A 16506-nucleotide genomic window follows, 5' to 3' on the forward strand; every position below is an offset into this window, starting at 1 on the left:
CAGGCTGAAAATAGACTGCAGTTTGTGGTAAATGCAGATTATAAAATTACAAGGATGCACAGGTATTATTACTAACATAAAGTTATATTGAAAATGTGTTGCTGAATACTGGAAAGTGAGCTCAGGCGGTGCTGACTATAACTGTCAGATATACTGGTTTTTAAATAACCTGATGGTGGAGTATGAATGCCTCCTACATGTCTTTATACAAAATTTTGAACTTTTTCCATTTTTTCTTTTTGTGTCAACTTCACAGAATATCACATTACTACTGCTTTTCACCAGGCCGTGTAAAGGGCACTAGGGCCGCACGGACACCGGGCCTGCCCGGTGCAATCTGAACCTAGGTTATGGAGTTCAGAGGCCAGCGTCTAACTAACCATCCAGCACTCTCTACCTGTGGAGCTCCACGTAACTCTGCCGCTCTTCCTACAGGTCTCAGATGCGGAACCAGTGCTTACTTAAACTCCCCGCTGCTTGCATTATATACTGAAGGACAAAATATTTGGTTTTGAAACATGAGCGGACTGTCACCAGAGTCTTTCCCCCCTAATGGACCACGAAAGGTAGGCGCTTGCCGAAGTAAATCCAACTCTTATTTTGGGCTTAAAGTGAAAAAACTTTATGTTAGTTGTCACCGTACACTTCCAGACTTACTGCCTATAGCTTAAGGCTAGTAGCAAGGAACTAAAAAAGAGGAAATAATACAGGCTGAAATCTAAGATTATAAATTACACTTACTACCGTGAAAAGTGGTAGTATCTGTTCTTAATTGGAACATAGCCGTTATTTTATTTCTGTGTAGTTCTTGAAAAAAACAACGTTGTGTTGTTTTATTTAAATAATCAAATCATAAATTAGATTGTCTTGTTTTATACGCGTCATGTGTAAAACTCTGAGCAGACCACGTCAGAAAAGCTCATTAACATCGCTACATAGTTTGTAGTTGTCGTCAGCCAAGCTGGCAAATGAAAAGCAAGTATTTTCCCCTAAAATATAGCCTAGATAACTGAAGAGCTGCGATGACGAACCCTCAGCACGTATGAGGATATTTTATCCTGTACAACCACCTGACTGTGTTTCTTTCTGTTTATTTACCATGTAAACCAGCAGTTTATGAGCTCGGCCACCAGAGGGCCTTCTAAGCAGAAGCCTATTGCATACTGAGCAAGTAAAATTAGGTTTCACTGTAGGTTCAGTGCTCTTATATGCAAGTAACCAGACATTTTGTATTTAAAAACAGCGTTAGAGGAATTGTATTCATTTAGGTATCCATATATTTATTATTTATTTAGATCCTTAAACCAGAGACCATATTTCGATCACTTCACAGGAGTGACATCAGTGAGTTCTTGGACTACATACATGTGTGAAATTGAACAAACTACACACCAGATTAAAACAAAAAACTGTGCCAGAATGTTTGTTGTTTTTATCTAAGCCCCTACTTCTGGCATTCTTTACTGGGTCGGATTACACACATTGTTAAGGCAATCAGTGCAAACATATACACACATAAACATAATCTTTATTCTACGCTCAGCTAGACACCACTAAAGTTTTATGACTGCATCTTGAAGTGTTTTGACGCTAGTGTGCTGACAAATGCATTGACAGACACATAAACTCCTGCCAGTGTGCTCAAAATTGCCTTTGTCATGATCACACACCCACACACAGTATCACACAGGGAAATAGTGCTACGCTGTTGCAGCTGATAACAAAAAAACTGAATGTAACATTGTAGTATTAGTGACGTATGTGTGACAGCATGTGTACACAGCTTTCAAATGTTGCAACTGTGAGAGCTCAGTGTTTTTTACATACTGTTAAGTGGTTCAATAGAGTTACTTATGTAACACAAATTATAAGAAAATCACATGTTTAGTGTAGTTACATGTTATATGGTTTTTTTTAACTTAATTTATAAAGACGGTGGCACGGTGGTTAGCACTGTTGCCGCACAGCAAGAAGGTCCTGAGTTCAATTCCACCATCAGGCCGGGGTCTTTCTGTGTGGAGTTTGCATGTTCTCCCCGTGTTTGCGTGGGTTCCCTCCGGGTACTCCGGCTTCCTCCCACCGTCCAAAGACATGCAGCTTGTGGGGATAGGTTAATTGGATAATCCAAATTGCCACTAGGTGTGAATGTGCGAGTGAATGTGAGTGTGAATGGTTGTCTGTCCTGTGTGTTGGCCCTGTGACAGACTGGCGACCTGTCCAGGGTGTACCCCGCCTTTCGCCCTATGACAGCTGGGATAGGCTCCAGCGCCCCCCGCGACCCTGAAAAGGATAAGCGGAAGCGAATGGATGGATGGATGGAATTTATAAAGATTTATAAATAAATTATTTGCATTTATATATTATAAATGCCTAAATAAATATATATAAATAAACATATTTTGCTGAGCAAAAGTAAACTATCCCATAGTGAATGTGAATTAGAAGGAAAGCAGCTTAAAACAACTACTAACTGTACTACGTGGCTACTTTTGACAAAGGACAAAAACTTTATCAATACAGCTTTTTCACTTCTCCCTATTCATCTTTGAATATTAAACCTCCAAAAGTATGGGACCATTTCTTCCATATCTTATTTCTATGTGTCTGTCTCTAGGGATCACCTGTCAGGTCAATAAATCAAATCAGTTGTATAGTTATGTGGTACATGTGGATGGAATGGCTGAAGTGATGCTGAGAGAATCATTCACTGAAATTATATGCTTTGCTTGCCCACATGGACATAAACCAGACCTGCTGCTAGAGGCACTGCTAAAGTGCTTCTCTTAATATATTCTCATGTAGAAAACACTCTGTAACTGTATATGTTTTTGCTTTGTTTTGATGGCTAGCCTTTTTTTCCCTATATTCATACAGTTATATGAATAACTGTTTTAAAGCACTATCAGCAGGAATACTTTCGAAAGGTTTTAACACTACCCCCTCCACTGACGAAATATACCAGCAATTTTTTTTAAACATTATAGAATAGATTGGAAAAATAATATTTTATTTATGTGCAGTCCTCATTTAGGAGTCTTGCCTAAATGAATAAAGGGTGGGTGATTGCAAATAAAAAGCTAAATATGACTGTTTTGCTTACGGCTAAATGCAGCACTAAGTAAGAATATGTTTAAACAAATGTTTGTTATATGTTCTGAGATTATGTCATTCATATTTGTAAAGTTTTACAAATTATAATGGAGGGTATGGCCTCAAAATAATTTTAATTGACTAATTTATTGTTTAATTCACAAAAAAGGGGGGAAAAAGTGCAACACAGTTTCCCAGACCCCAAGGCAATGTCTTCAGTTTGCTTGTTTTGTCATCCAGTGCTTTCAAATTCACAGCATAAAGTGACAATGAAAAGAAAACAAAAACTCTTTTGTTTGTGGAATTATTAAGCAGTTCATGTAATTTTTATTCATTTTGCTTGATGGTTAAAATGATTGAAACTTGAAAATAATAATAGAATATTGAGCAAAGTGTGTTAGTGGTTTAAGTCCTTAATTGCTAGTGTGAAAAAAATAATTCAGGACAAAGTACCTCGTTAAATTAGTTAGTTAAAGCACAAAGTTAACATAAGTTAATATGAATAAACTGTGCAGTTAGATTTTAAGTAAATGATATGCAGTTGACTGTATGTCCAGAGCAAAATAAGTTTATCACATGTTGAATGAGTATATTAAACATCACAGTAAGTTTAAGAGTTTGTGCATGGACTGTATATCAGGCATTTATTAATGATGTAGAAATCATCACTGTACCTTTCCTGAAATATTGTTATTTTGTTTTGATGGTCATTCTGCATCCTGTAGTAATAGGTAGCCTACCAAAAAGTGCAAAGTATAAAAGATGGATATAGCCACCATGACATCACCAACTGGCTGGTGAGGTTCAGTTTGAATCCTCGGGTTGAGTGTTCATGCTGTCACCGTCTTGGTGTTTTGAAAGCATGTATGACAAACTAGAGGTGGATCTGACTGTGAAACCACATTCTTGTTGTCTAATCAGTTGTTAGTCACAAGTTAGCTTAAACTGAAAAATCTCTTTTTCTGATATATATGGACTAACGTGCACTAAATGTTTTATTTAATATGACTTAAAAAGTATAATTAAGACAATAAATACATCAGGAAAGTATTTGCAGAGGTCAGGGCAGAGGATCATTCTCCCAAAGAAACTGGAGTATTTCTGCTACCACAGGTAACGCCCCCAGGGGCCACAAAAAAATGCATGTTCATTGTAGTTATGGCTATGATTTTCAGACCTGGACGCTATGGCCATCATGAACTCAGTAATGGAATACCAGCAATATGCAAGTAGTATCATGAAAACTTCTGAGTTATACATCAGGTCAGATTAATTCCCCACCATCAGTCCTTTCAGTTGTTAACATCAGACTGGTGTTATGTAGTCGTGTTGGGTAAGAAAAGGGTTTACAAAAACATCTTTTATTCCTACAGCTGTAAATATTTTAAATAAGATGTCATGGAAGATGGTTATTTTAATTTTGCTTTCATTTTGAAGACTTTTTTTGGTTGTCATATTCTTGTATTATTACAGACTGCAATTTTTTACTCTAAAGCCAAATGTGCCAAATATGAATTTATGTTGCTTTGTGACTATTCTATTCTATTCAGCTCTATACTTCACTTCCTGTTCCCTAATGCCCTGTTCCCTAACACACACACACACACACACACACACACACACACACACACACACACACACACACACACACATATATATATATATATATATATATATAGAGAGAGAGAGAGAGAGAGAGAGAGAGAGAACTGACCACTGACCAGAGAGGTTTAAGATTACACCCATCACCGGGTCACGCTTCGGTAACAAGCCCACATTGTTAGAGCCCACATTTAATTTTAGTGATGGAAAATAATAATATCTTTTTATCCAAAATATCAAAGCAAATAGTTTAATACAAAATACAATGGAGTGCAGTTTTATTACAGTTTAAATGCATTATGTGACACATCTGCTTAGATACTCAGTTGAAAAACATAATTATGTTTAAGGATAAATTATAAAATATCAAATAATAACTGGCATTTACAGAATTTCTGATCCAGTTAGCATCACATTCAATAAACAAATAAGCACGTTATTACCAACTATCCTAATCTTGAGTGGAAGAATAGTAGAATGTTTAAATAGAAATATTATAATGATTATTGTGCTTACATGTCAAACGCTAGTTTATTTTTGCAGCAGAACTGTAACAAAAGGCAATAAAAAATGGTCTATAAGCACATTTTATAAAACATTTTCTTCAAGAAACAATTATGTCCCCCCCCCCCCCCCCCCCCCCCATTTCGGCTGAAGAGTAAATATACCCTGTTCTCTAAATTAACCACGTGCCTAAAGGTGAGGCAGGGGGTTGTTTGAACAGTAAGTGGTGTTTCATCAGGTCCCCATTACTGTGATAGCATTATGCATAATTCACGTGGGGCTTTAAAGGACCCCTGGAGTCACAGCATGGCCTCTTGGGAGTTATGAAGGCTCGTTTTCTGCAGAGTCAAAAATTATACAATGTTGGTATGATGGAGATAGAGAGAGAGAGACTAGGAAGCAGAAAGGAAGAGAGGGAGATGGACCGTGGCCAATGATCAGCAAGCAGAATAGCTAAAGTAGAGAGATAGAAGAGATTTCATAAAGGCTACTCATCACAGGCCGATAATGCGACCATGTCACCGAGGACGATCGGAGAAATAAAGCCGGATATGAAGCAAGAGGTGATGAAGAGCCGCCAGGTGGTTTAGACCATCTATTCATTTTATTCATTAGTCCGGGTCATTTGATGGAAGCGCCGGCGGGGAGAACGGGTTATCGGGAAGCTTTAGATCATAGCCTGAAACACATTTTGTCCTCAATATGAAGTCGAAGTCCAAAATCCGCCAATAGCGGGAGCTTGGGAACAAAACCGAATTCGTAGGTCGCATGTTTTAAATAATTATCTACATCTCACGTTTTCCCTCCCTTGATGTTCTCGAACGGAGGTGTGTGGAGAACAGAGCGATTCGACCCTGCAGCCGATGCCCGGAGAAAAAAGCAGCCTGTGTGCAGGCAGCTGTGGACAACAGGAAGGTGGTACCCACGAGTCGGTGTTTATTATCTGGGATCTGACTCCGGAGGCACGTCGCTGAGGTATGGGCTGCGCTCCCAGTATCCACGTCTCTCAGAGCGGGGTGATCTACTGCCGAGACTCAGACGAATCCAACTCCCCCCACCAGACCACCACCATCTCTCAGGGCAACGCAACCACGCTCCACGGGCTCTTCATCAAGACCGATGCGGCCGAGACCATCCCTTCCGTCATCACCTACCAGAGTCGGCACTCGCGCAACAACTCGTGCCGGGATCGCAAGGAGAACAGCGGAGGGCACATCCGCATCGAGGCCGAGACGCAGACCAGCCACACCAGCGTCAAGGTACAGTGGCTGTGACAGAACCGAACATGGGTGTGCTGGCATATGGTCACCGCATCAGCAGAGTCGTGAGTGAAAAGCGCACTTGCGAGAGGGCCATTGTTGTTGTTGTTTGTTAGTTGATGAGGCCCAAACCTGTGGGTCCGGGATTAGAAATCTGGCTGCAGTTCATTCAATCCCTCCTCATTAATTCGCCCTGTGTCAAGCCATGCCTGCAGCCAGCCATGTGTGTAACAATGATGATAATTGAATGTATGACATATGACAGTGGCCTTACTAAAGGATCTGGTGTAGGCAGGGTGTTATGCTGCATAATTGCATTTTAATGCACAAAATGTGTTAATCTTAAGAATGAGCTTACACGTTGACTGAGGACTCTGTAGCAGTGTGTAACACAGTAAGAAGATAAGGGCATTTTAAGTTTCTATTGAAGAGTACCTGCAGAAGATGGACCATATTTGTGTTTAGTATTTCTTTATAACACGTGTTTGCACCACACTCCACTTCATTGCATCCACAGGAGAGTTATAATTGCTCATAAATGCGTTACTAAGCACTTATACATGATTACATATGTACTCTGCAGTGTGTTATGAAACCATGTCTATATAAGTACTACAGAGTTTTAAAGGCAAGAGTTACCAGAAGTTTTTACTTTACAAAAAAACCCAAACTCGGGTCTAGCTTTCCCTGAAATCCCCACTTAGCGTGTTTCTCGCCATCAGCCATCTCTTGTAGTCTAAATCTGTGCTATAAGAAAAGCTTGTTTGCAGGCTTTTGTTTATTATCTCTGAGTACAGCCCCAAAGCTCCAGGCAGAGGTTCCCGGAAGCAGACAAAGACGTGAAATGAGCAACTGTACATGCAGTGGGTCAGTACTTCAGCAACAAAATGCAAAGTGTGTTTCAGATTGCCTAAAGTCAGAGGATCAGCTCAGATTTGATAACTTTGGTTTATATCCTTTATATCAACCCCATTTATGACACTGTTTGCTTTAAGATGTGTAAAAACCTATTAATCTAATAAATTAAGTCATTATGAAGAGGATTATTATTTGAGTCATCGTGGAAAAAAGAATTAATTGCTATTAATTTAATGTAATAATCTGTAATGCAGGAGTCAAGCTTTCGGAAACAGCCACATTTTTGTGGATAAGTACATTAAATGTATTTCAAAGTTTTCAGAGAACACGTTTTTTAAAAATAAACACTATTTTTTATACTGAAAAAAATGGTAAGCGGCTCACTTAATCAACATATTGCAGATATTTAAAACGTTGATAACCACGTGAAAACTGAGACAAAACTGAGCACAGCGCTGCTCTGCTCTGCTTAGCAGTTTTCAAATCTTTTCATGAAGTTCGTGTGCTTTTTACTTGATGAAGGATTTCTCTCATGAGGAAGCATGTGAACAGATACTTCTTCATATTTATGATCAAACCCCAGAGGATATAACTGTGTTTTGCTAAGAAGTAGTCTAGCAGATGATCATGTCATCAGACTCTGAGAATACATTAACCCATTCAGGCCTGGATGAGATTCAGAGACTTTTATCTCTGAGGCTAGCATGGTTCCAGTTGTTTTTGATTGTTCATATTAAAAAGCTTTTAAATTGTCCTTATTTCACATTTGTGGATAGTCTTTAACACTTTTCATTCATTTTTCCTGATATTTGTCTTGTCTGCTCCTAATATGGAAGAAATTTGGCACGCGTGAAACGACAAGACATCGATATGACATGAGTCATTCCCACGAATGAAAACATTTAGTCACCTTAACCTAGACTTCTTGCCAGGAGCTGGAATTATAGCAAACAGTTTGGTAACATTTAGGTTCAGCAGTTGAGTACTTTTTATAGATTTGTGTCATGAGTTAAGTGTAGCTCAGACAGTGTGTGTGTGTCCTGGTTTGTCAGCAGTTCCTTACCGCTCTCTCTCAGTACCCCCCTCCATGACTGAGACAGGATCAATGATGCCATTTATTATTAAAGCCATCTGCCTTACCCTGCAGGATCTTGATCATCTGACACAGTGTTGATCACACTCCTGTGTGTGTGTGTGTGTGTGTGTGTGTGTGTGTGTGTGTGTGTGTGTGTGTGTGTGTGTGTGTGTGTGTGTGTGTGTGTGTGTGTGTGTGTGCATGTTTATATACACCAGTCATTTGTTTACCCCTCTGGTCAGTACATCAGGAGTGTCACATGTAAAGAACCGGTACTGGTTTCCCCACAGGGCTTTATGCCAAGGCGCTGATTTAAAAAAGGAATACACCAACAAAAGCATGAATTGGCAGATTCTCACAATCAACCAGACACATTTTGTTTAGAACACAGGCTGTATTTAAAAGATGGAAGTAATTTTTGTGACGTGACCCACTGGTTCCTGGAGTCTGCAACTCCTCTTTGTTGGTGCTGATGGTTTCCAAGGTCACAAGGGACCATATTCAGACCATAGGGTGAAGTGCAAAATTATCAGCTTATGCTAGCAAACTTGGTTAGCAAGGTGCATCTGCATTACACAGACTCACATTTCTGCTTATACTGCAGAGAAACAAACTTAAATACCGGAATCCCAGTCTTTGTTTCAGACAGCACGCATGTTATTTGTTAGATAATTTCATTGAAAATGCTCAAATCAGCGCAAACACTCTAAAGACGGCTAGTTCACTAGTACGTTATGGTTGTCAGTGTTGCTCATGCAAATGTCAACTTGCATAGTAGCAGATGCTAACACATTTGGTGTTGTTTCGGCACCTAGTTTAGTTTCAGTAACCCAGTGTTAGAGGCTGGGTTAGAGACACAAATGTACAAATAAGTTTGTCTTTACTAGCATTTAATAACACTTCAGGGTAGGGGAATAGAGATTGTCAGATGACAGAGAGGGAGTGTGCCGCATCAGTTGGAAAAGATGAGACGTTCTGAAGAAAACTGCAGAAAATCCCACGTACCTCAAGCACTGCATTTCTGCAGGTTGATGTCACAGTTGGCATCCGCAATGACCAACACAACAATCATAACCACAACTATAGAGACTTTAATTAGAGGACATGAGCCATAGCAGATACGATCTGCCCATATTAGCACTCCTGTTAAAAAAGAGGCCATGCCTCTAACTCTAGGCCTTAATTGTTAATTATATATTATTTAATGAATTCTATATTGTTGGAGCAAATCGGCTTTAGAGGCCAAAAACCTTTGTACCAGGCTATGCATTATTTACATGTTATAACGTGATAGTCCCTGGGGATTGACTCATATTTAACAAGTCCAACGTGGATTAAACATGCAAAAATTCAGCAATAATAAAGTTCTGTGTTCTTAAAAAATAAAATAAACCAGACCAAACCCAGTTAACACAATTCTTATAAATTCATGCCAGTTTGTAGAAGGTCTATTTTAAGTTTTTTCTTTGGCAAACAAAAGTGAGATCAGGATTGGAACAGAATGTTGCTGCTGGTAATACATAAAGTTGTAGGTCAGCAACAAACAGACCAGTGCTATGATGATATAATTTGTGAAGATGCAATTTATTCTGCAAAGTCAGCATATCTAATAAACAGACAAAACACATAATAACCAAGAAAATGTTTATCATATAAATTGTGAGACTGGATCCATTATACTTTGTTTCATTGGCTTTCCAGATTGTAATTTTGATTTACACATGACAACTGTGCAAGTATGCACACCAAACCAAAGCTAAGCATACACAAACCTCACGTCCTTTGTAATGCATCAAAACCAAAGCAAGAGCCCTACAAGCATTAGAGTCCCTCCTCCTCTCTAATTACTCTTTAACTCAGATTATTGATTTCATTTAAACACATCAGTGATGTCTTGCATAACAGTAAGAAGTAACAATGTAACAATTTATTTTGCTATTAAGGAGAACTCGTACATCCACTGCAAGCTCTGTGTTCTCTTTTTATTTTAGGTATGAGCCTGTTTTTCACACTAAAAAACAACTTTTTTTTGCCATAAATATAAGATTAAAAACATAAAAATATATAATATAATATATATATAAAATATAATATTAAAAACATTCAAATGAGCTTTTTGTTTGGATGGGGGGTGGGAAACCTATGTCAGTGTTTTACACAGCACTGATGCAGCAGTGAATTTTTTAGCTGTTTGTAAGGATGACAGCACTGAACAAGTGAATCGTAAAGTCACAGATGGGAAAGGCCCATGGACATCTTAATGCAGAGGTTCAAGAAGAAGAATTCAACAGAAGCCTGCATTACAAAGCAGGATTAGGGGCTTAGCGAGCCAACTTCAGTTTTAACCCTGGGTTTTCTGTGTTACCAAGGTGGGTTCATCGTCACAGTAACACGTTTAGCCTACTCGTGAAGAGGTTTTGCTTGAGATAAGAGATCATCGCATACAAAACCACTTCAAATTGGCCAGTCAGTTCTCTGGCACATAGTCTCACCATTCCTGAAGTTAGCCTACTTGCCAGTTCTTCTCATCTTTCCTTCGTTGATTTGAGTAGAATCACACAATAATACAGCACTTTTATTATACACATACAAACACACTAGCACAGCACTGCTGTGGCTGTCTTGCTCTGGGTCTGCACTATGTGATCAATCTCTTCATATTTTTCTAATATAGTTTTTCTTTATTTACAAAATATGCTGCTCTGCTGCAGTTAGACTTATCATGTTTGTAAGTGGTCATATGTAGTTATGTATTTGCATGCTCTTGTAGCTAGATTAGGTAACCCTAAGTTGATATATTGGGTTTTGTTTTCTAAGGTTTTACATGTCAGAATATAATAAAAATCATCTTAAATCTTATAGATACTAAATAATAGTCACAAAGTATTGTAGTGTCATTATTTATTTAACAAAAGCTGAGCCAAAATGTAGAAACTATGAAAACTAACTACACCCCGTGATTCATTTGCTTGTAGAACCACCTTTAGCAGAATAGCTTGAAGTAACTTGAAGTAGTTTTTCTCTGTATGACTTCATCAGTCTTTCATATCACCATGGAGGAATTTTGGCCAACTCTGATTTACAACATTGCTTCAGTTCATTGAGGTTTATGGACTTTCATTTATGCACAGCTTTCTTTTTTGATCAGGCTCAGCTCTAGATTCTGACTGGGCCATTGCAGCATTGTGATTCTTTTCTTTTCCAGTTATTCTGTTACAGATTTTCTGGTGTTTCTTGGGATAATTGTCCTATTGCACGAAGCCTTTTTGGCTGAGCTTTAGCTGTTGGAAAGATGGGCTCACATTTGACTCTAGAATGCCTCTAGAGGAGTTTATGGTCAACTCAATGACTGCAAGGTGCACGGGACCTGTGAATGCAAAACAAGCCCACACCATCATCATAATTAACACTGTTTGTGCTAATATGCTGTGTTTGGTTTTCACCAATCATGTGCTGCCATGTTATTTTTAAGAGGGAAGAGGCTTTCTTCTGGCAACCCTCCAAAACAAGCCATACTTGTCAAGTGTTTTTCTAATTGTACTGTCTGGCTTATTTGTACTGAACTTTAACATTTCACATGCTAACTGAGGCCTGTAGAGTCTGACATGTAGCTCTCAGGATTTCTGAGCATTGGGATCAATTTGCTGGTACATCCAGTCAGCGGATTATTAGGAACTTGAATGTGTTCCACTTGTGAAGAATCTTTCTCTGTCTAGAATCATGGACTTCAAATTGTTTGGAAATTACTTTTAATCCTTACCAGACTGATGGGCAGCATACATTCCTTTTTTAAGTTCATCGGTAATTTATCTTCTCCTTGGCACTGTGTTAACACACACCTGAATGCTTCAGGCCAGTAAACTACCTATACTTCTGTTTTTGTAGAGGAGCTCACCCTTGCTGATGATCAGTTAATCAAGTGCATTTAATTGCAAGATGAAGCAGTGAGGGTGTACTTAGCTTTTCTGTGTTATTTATTTAGTTTTTTTCTATGGTGACTGAGCAGTACCAGGAACAATCATGCTTAAATACTGAAATTGAGTTTCCCTCGCCAAATGGTAAACGACTGTATTTTTTACTCCACATAAAGTTGACTGAAAGCTCCTCCTGCTTGAGACCTACAGGATGATGCAGGACTTAGGTTGGGTTCCCAATCCACTCATGTAAGTTGGAGAGTAACACTACAATAGCAACCTCCTTAAGTCCCAGCATATAAATAGGAACAGAATAAACTAAACAGTTCGCAGTTACATTGCAGCTGAAACAGGGTGAATGTTGATACTGTTAATATTTACAGCTCCAGTCAAATTGGACTCCTCAGTCAACATGGCGTGCAAAGTGTTGGACTCAACCCGACTCAACCTTAAGGCAAATACCTAGATCGTTACATAGAGGCATACTGAGAAGCTTTGATTTTGACCGATTTCTTCAAATGCTGTTCTGTGTGGCAGCTCTTTGAGTGCCAACCTGCTTCCTAACAATGACTAGATTAACATGTAATGTTTAACTTATTCCCTGACATTAACTAATAACATTGACAATTCTAATAAAAATATCTTAGCATGTTTTCAAAATGCTAAATTATGCAAACCAAACATGATAAATCCAGAAACGTGATCAAGAGCTGTTATTCTCTACAGTTCTACAGTTTGCTGTTACTTGTAGGATGAACCTAACACCTAAAGGTAGCAGTCAAGAAGTTTGTTCAGACGACAGCTTTAAGCCACGTCAAAATATCAGACTCTCACTGAAAGCTTATCATTGACTTCATGCTGTGGACAGAAGTCTAACAGATAAGACAGAGGCCGACCTCAAGTCCATGTAGACATTCTAAGAAGGCCACTTCAGTGCAGATAAGGTGAGGCCTTGTTGCAAGGACTGTGATTCATGCAGACACCAAGGCCTGGTGTTAACAATGATGAGGAACCTAATTCGATAAGCGCCAAGTGTTTGGTATTTATCTGGCAATATACAAAATGAAAATCCAAAACATTTCTTTATTGGTTTCGATAAACTTGAAAGTGACATAATGCATAGAAGCAGAAAAAAAGATTTATCCCTGCTCTGAAGGACACAGTAACGTCATTCTGTATCACTTCTGATTTCTAAACAGTCTGACTTTCAACAAAAGAGCCACTCATAAGGTCGAATCTACATGAGAAATTCACCCGCTTTGTCATTACTCAAAACAATTACACTCTGGCCCGTAAGCGTTTCTGTTCTCTAGCCATGCTGTAAACTAGCCAGTCATCTTCATAATCTAACATCAACAGAGAAAACACCTTCAAAGGACCACATCAAACATACACTAAGTTTGTTACGTTTATTGCATTCTGGGGAATAAACTGTTCAATTAAATGTGCTGCGAAATGTTTGATGGTCCTTCACAATGAAAGCAATGTTTGATCTGTATCATAACAATGTGTGTACAGTATATGCAATGACATTATATACCTGGCCTCAGGAAACAATTAAGGGGTTATTTATACAGCACCTTTCAAAGCCAACATTACAAAGTGCTTCACAAAAACAAAGACTGAAATTACTCCAAGATGAAGGCAGCTCCAACGTTCAGAAGTTTGTAATTAGTCGAAGATCTAAGTCATAGGCTTAAAAACCGAAGCCATTTTTAAGGGGGGTGGGAAGGAAGGGCTGTGTGACGTGAAATATTAGGTTTGTGTGTTGTATGTTACTTTGTGGTATAATTAATTTAGCAAAATGTGTGAAAAAACAAAAATAAAACAAAAACCAATAAACCGTCCCTTTTCAGGGGATTTTTGTTTTGTTTTGTTTTCCATTTTTGCTTGGAAGAAAAGAGACTCAAATGATTATTCATATTAACTATTTGTATACTTATCTATCTACTGCTGAGTTGTTCTGAATTTTGTGAACACTGGTGTCATGTTTTAAAATGCCAAATCAAACACTATATACAGAACCACTGCATATTGACTGTCAACTGGAGAGTATAACATCACATTTTGGGGTGGCTGTAGCTCAGGAGGTGGAGCAGGTCATCTACTGATTGGAAGGTTGGTGGTTTGATCACTGTCTCCCACTTGTCTGCATGCCAAATATCCTTGGGTAGTTAGTAAGCGCTTAAAAGCATAGGTGGGTGAATGTGGTATGTTGTGTAGAGCACTTTGAGTACTCCGGGAGAGTAGAAAAACGCTATATAAGAATCACTCAATGTACATTTTCATGAAAATCAAAAGAGATTGGATTTTTAAAAGCACATAAAAAATAATAGTCACTTTGTGTGTGACGATGTTTGTGCAAAGTGTTGTTCAGATTGGCTCGCCCATTAAGGAGGAGATAGGGTACATATACTACATGTACATATACAATTATAATAAGTTATACTCTAGTTTTTTGTTTGTTTGTTTTCCAGAGTTACAGATATCCTTGAAAGCTCACTTAAAACGTAACCAGCAATTCAGTACAGCAAAGTAGCTTATTTGTCCATTGTGATCATAGATACTAGCATACACTATATGGGCCACACGTCTTAATCTTTGAATTCATGTGTTTTTAGTCCCATTGCTACAGTTAGTCAAAGACCTGTCCGTGCAGTCTGCCTTTCAAAACATTTTGAAAGAATGGTTTGTTCTAAAGAGCTCGCTGAATTTGAGTGTGGTGCTATAATAGGATTCCACCATTGCAACAAATCAGTTTCTTCAAGTTCTTCAAGAAATCAAGTTTCTTCACTCCTAGATATCCTGCAATTAAGTGTAAATGGTATTTTGGAACCACAGCAACTGCCAAGTGTCAGAACACAGAAAGTTACAGAGCGAGGTCATTGAGTGACTGTTTAATATTGCTAATTTTTGCTATTACACTATTGTTTCCACTGTAATCGCCATAATAAGATGTTATGAAAATGTGATATGTGTTTAAATACTGTAGATCAATAAATCTTTAAACCCCTATTATTCATTTGTGTAATCAACAAACATTGTTTCTTAATTTCTTTACATCGCATGAGGTAGTGGGACATGCAGCATAATTTGGCAATTAATTATGGCCTGAATCAATAAACAGAAATGACTTGATTATTTTTTTTGTTAATTTGTGTTGTACTGTACGTTGTACAGCAGCAGCATCCTTTTACAGTGTTTAGCTCTGTTTACAAAGAACATATTACTGTAATTTAGTGTATTTTTGTGCCATTTTGTTAAAGTGTATCTTTGCAGTATATTTTGCGACTTGTTGCTGTAACAGTGTAGTGTGTAAAAGTAGATTATGATTTTTTTTAAAGGTTTTAACAGAGCAAAAGTTCTGTACAGGAGCTATACAAGAAGATTGTCCTAAAACGACCTGCCTGATTTCTGACAGCTGCTGGTAGTATGGGACATTTAATTAAAACCAATAATTTATTTTATCTTGTTCTTGAGAAAAGGCTTATATGGCTTGTTTCACAAACCTGGACATGACAACTGAATACTTTATAAAGAAGAGTGAAAAAACTTTTACCTTACCTTTCTGCCAGGACACTGGCTGCACGATATAATTCAACTTGTATTACAGCTGCATTACATTGAGACTGAGCTTAAATAAACATATTATGCTGTAGTTGCTTTTCAGTTCAGTGACTTTGAGAATCCTCTGTTCCCTCTCTGTCATTCTACATATCTGCTGGTGTTGGATTCAAACAAAAAACAGATGATACAAATTATGTTCTTTGAAAACAAATTTTGTCTCATGTCATGGTTAATGGGCCTCTTTTAATACTCCATAAAGCATTAGGTCAGTCAGTCTTTCAACCAAGTTTAATTTATAAGCCATCGGCATCAACTTTATTTTTTTCATTTTCTGTTAGCTAGGTTGTTGGTTTTCAGCTGCTGTGGATATACAAGAAAGCTTTCATAGTCTCATTTATACCTGTTATTTTAACACGAAGAAGCATCTGTCTCTGCACTCGATCCAAAGTCTTTCACTTACTTCCTCTTAATGTCTATTCGTGAGGACTCTGTCAGCTATTCTAAGAAGAGATGGTCCCCAATGATGGCTTTCCTTAACACTTCTTCCATCATCTTCTAACTAACTTAGCTGACTCATCCTTCTCCAAATTGATCTCTCAGCACTGGTTAACAGTCCCATTTCTACTGCCTTCCTTCC

The 16506-nt window shown here is 38.2% G+C and overlaps 1 protein-coding gene across 2 annotated transcripts in view; it reads left to right on the top strand.

Annotated features, from left to right (window-relative positions):
- The first annotated feature begins 382 nt into the window (after nucleotides 1-382).
- The window catches only part of pde8b (phosphodiesterase 8B), a 57484-nt gene continuing 41360 nt past the window's right edge, over nucleotides 383-16506 (top strand). Inside the window, exons 1-2 of one of the 2 annotated variants that reach the window (XM_080870859.1) lie at nucleotides 431-566; nucleotides 6024-6455. In XM_080870859.1, coding sequence (XP_080726985.1) covers nucleotides 6174-6455 — 282 coding nt within the window. In that variant the 5' untranslated portion in view covers nucleotides 431-566; nucleotides 6024-6173. Of the gene's footprint in view, nucleotides 567-6023; nucleotides 6456-16506 lie in introns of both variants that reach the window. The other variant, XM_080870860.1, reaches the window with a different exon arrangement.

Source organism: Rhamphochromis sp. 'chilingali' (genome assembly GCF_963969265.1).
Source record: "Rhamphochromis sp. 'chilingali' genome assembly, chromosome: 2".
In the NCBI taxonomy this organism is placed as follows: Eukaryota; Metazoa; Chordata; class Actinopteri; order Cichliformes; family Cichlidae; genus Rhamphochromis; species Rhamphochromis sp. 'chilingali'.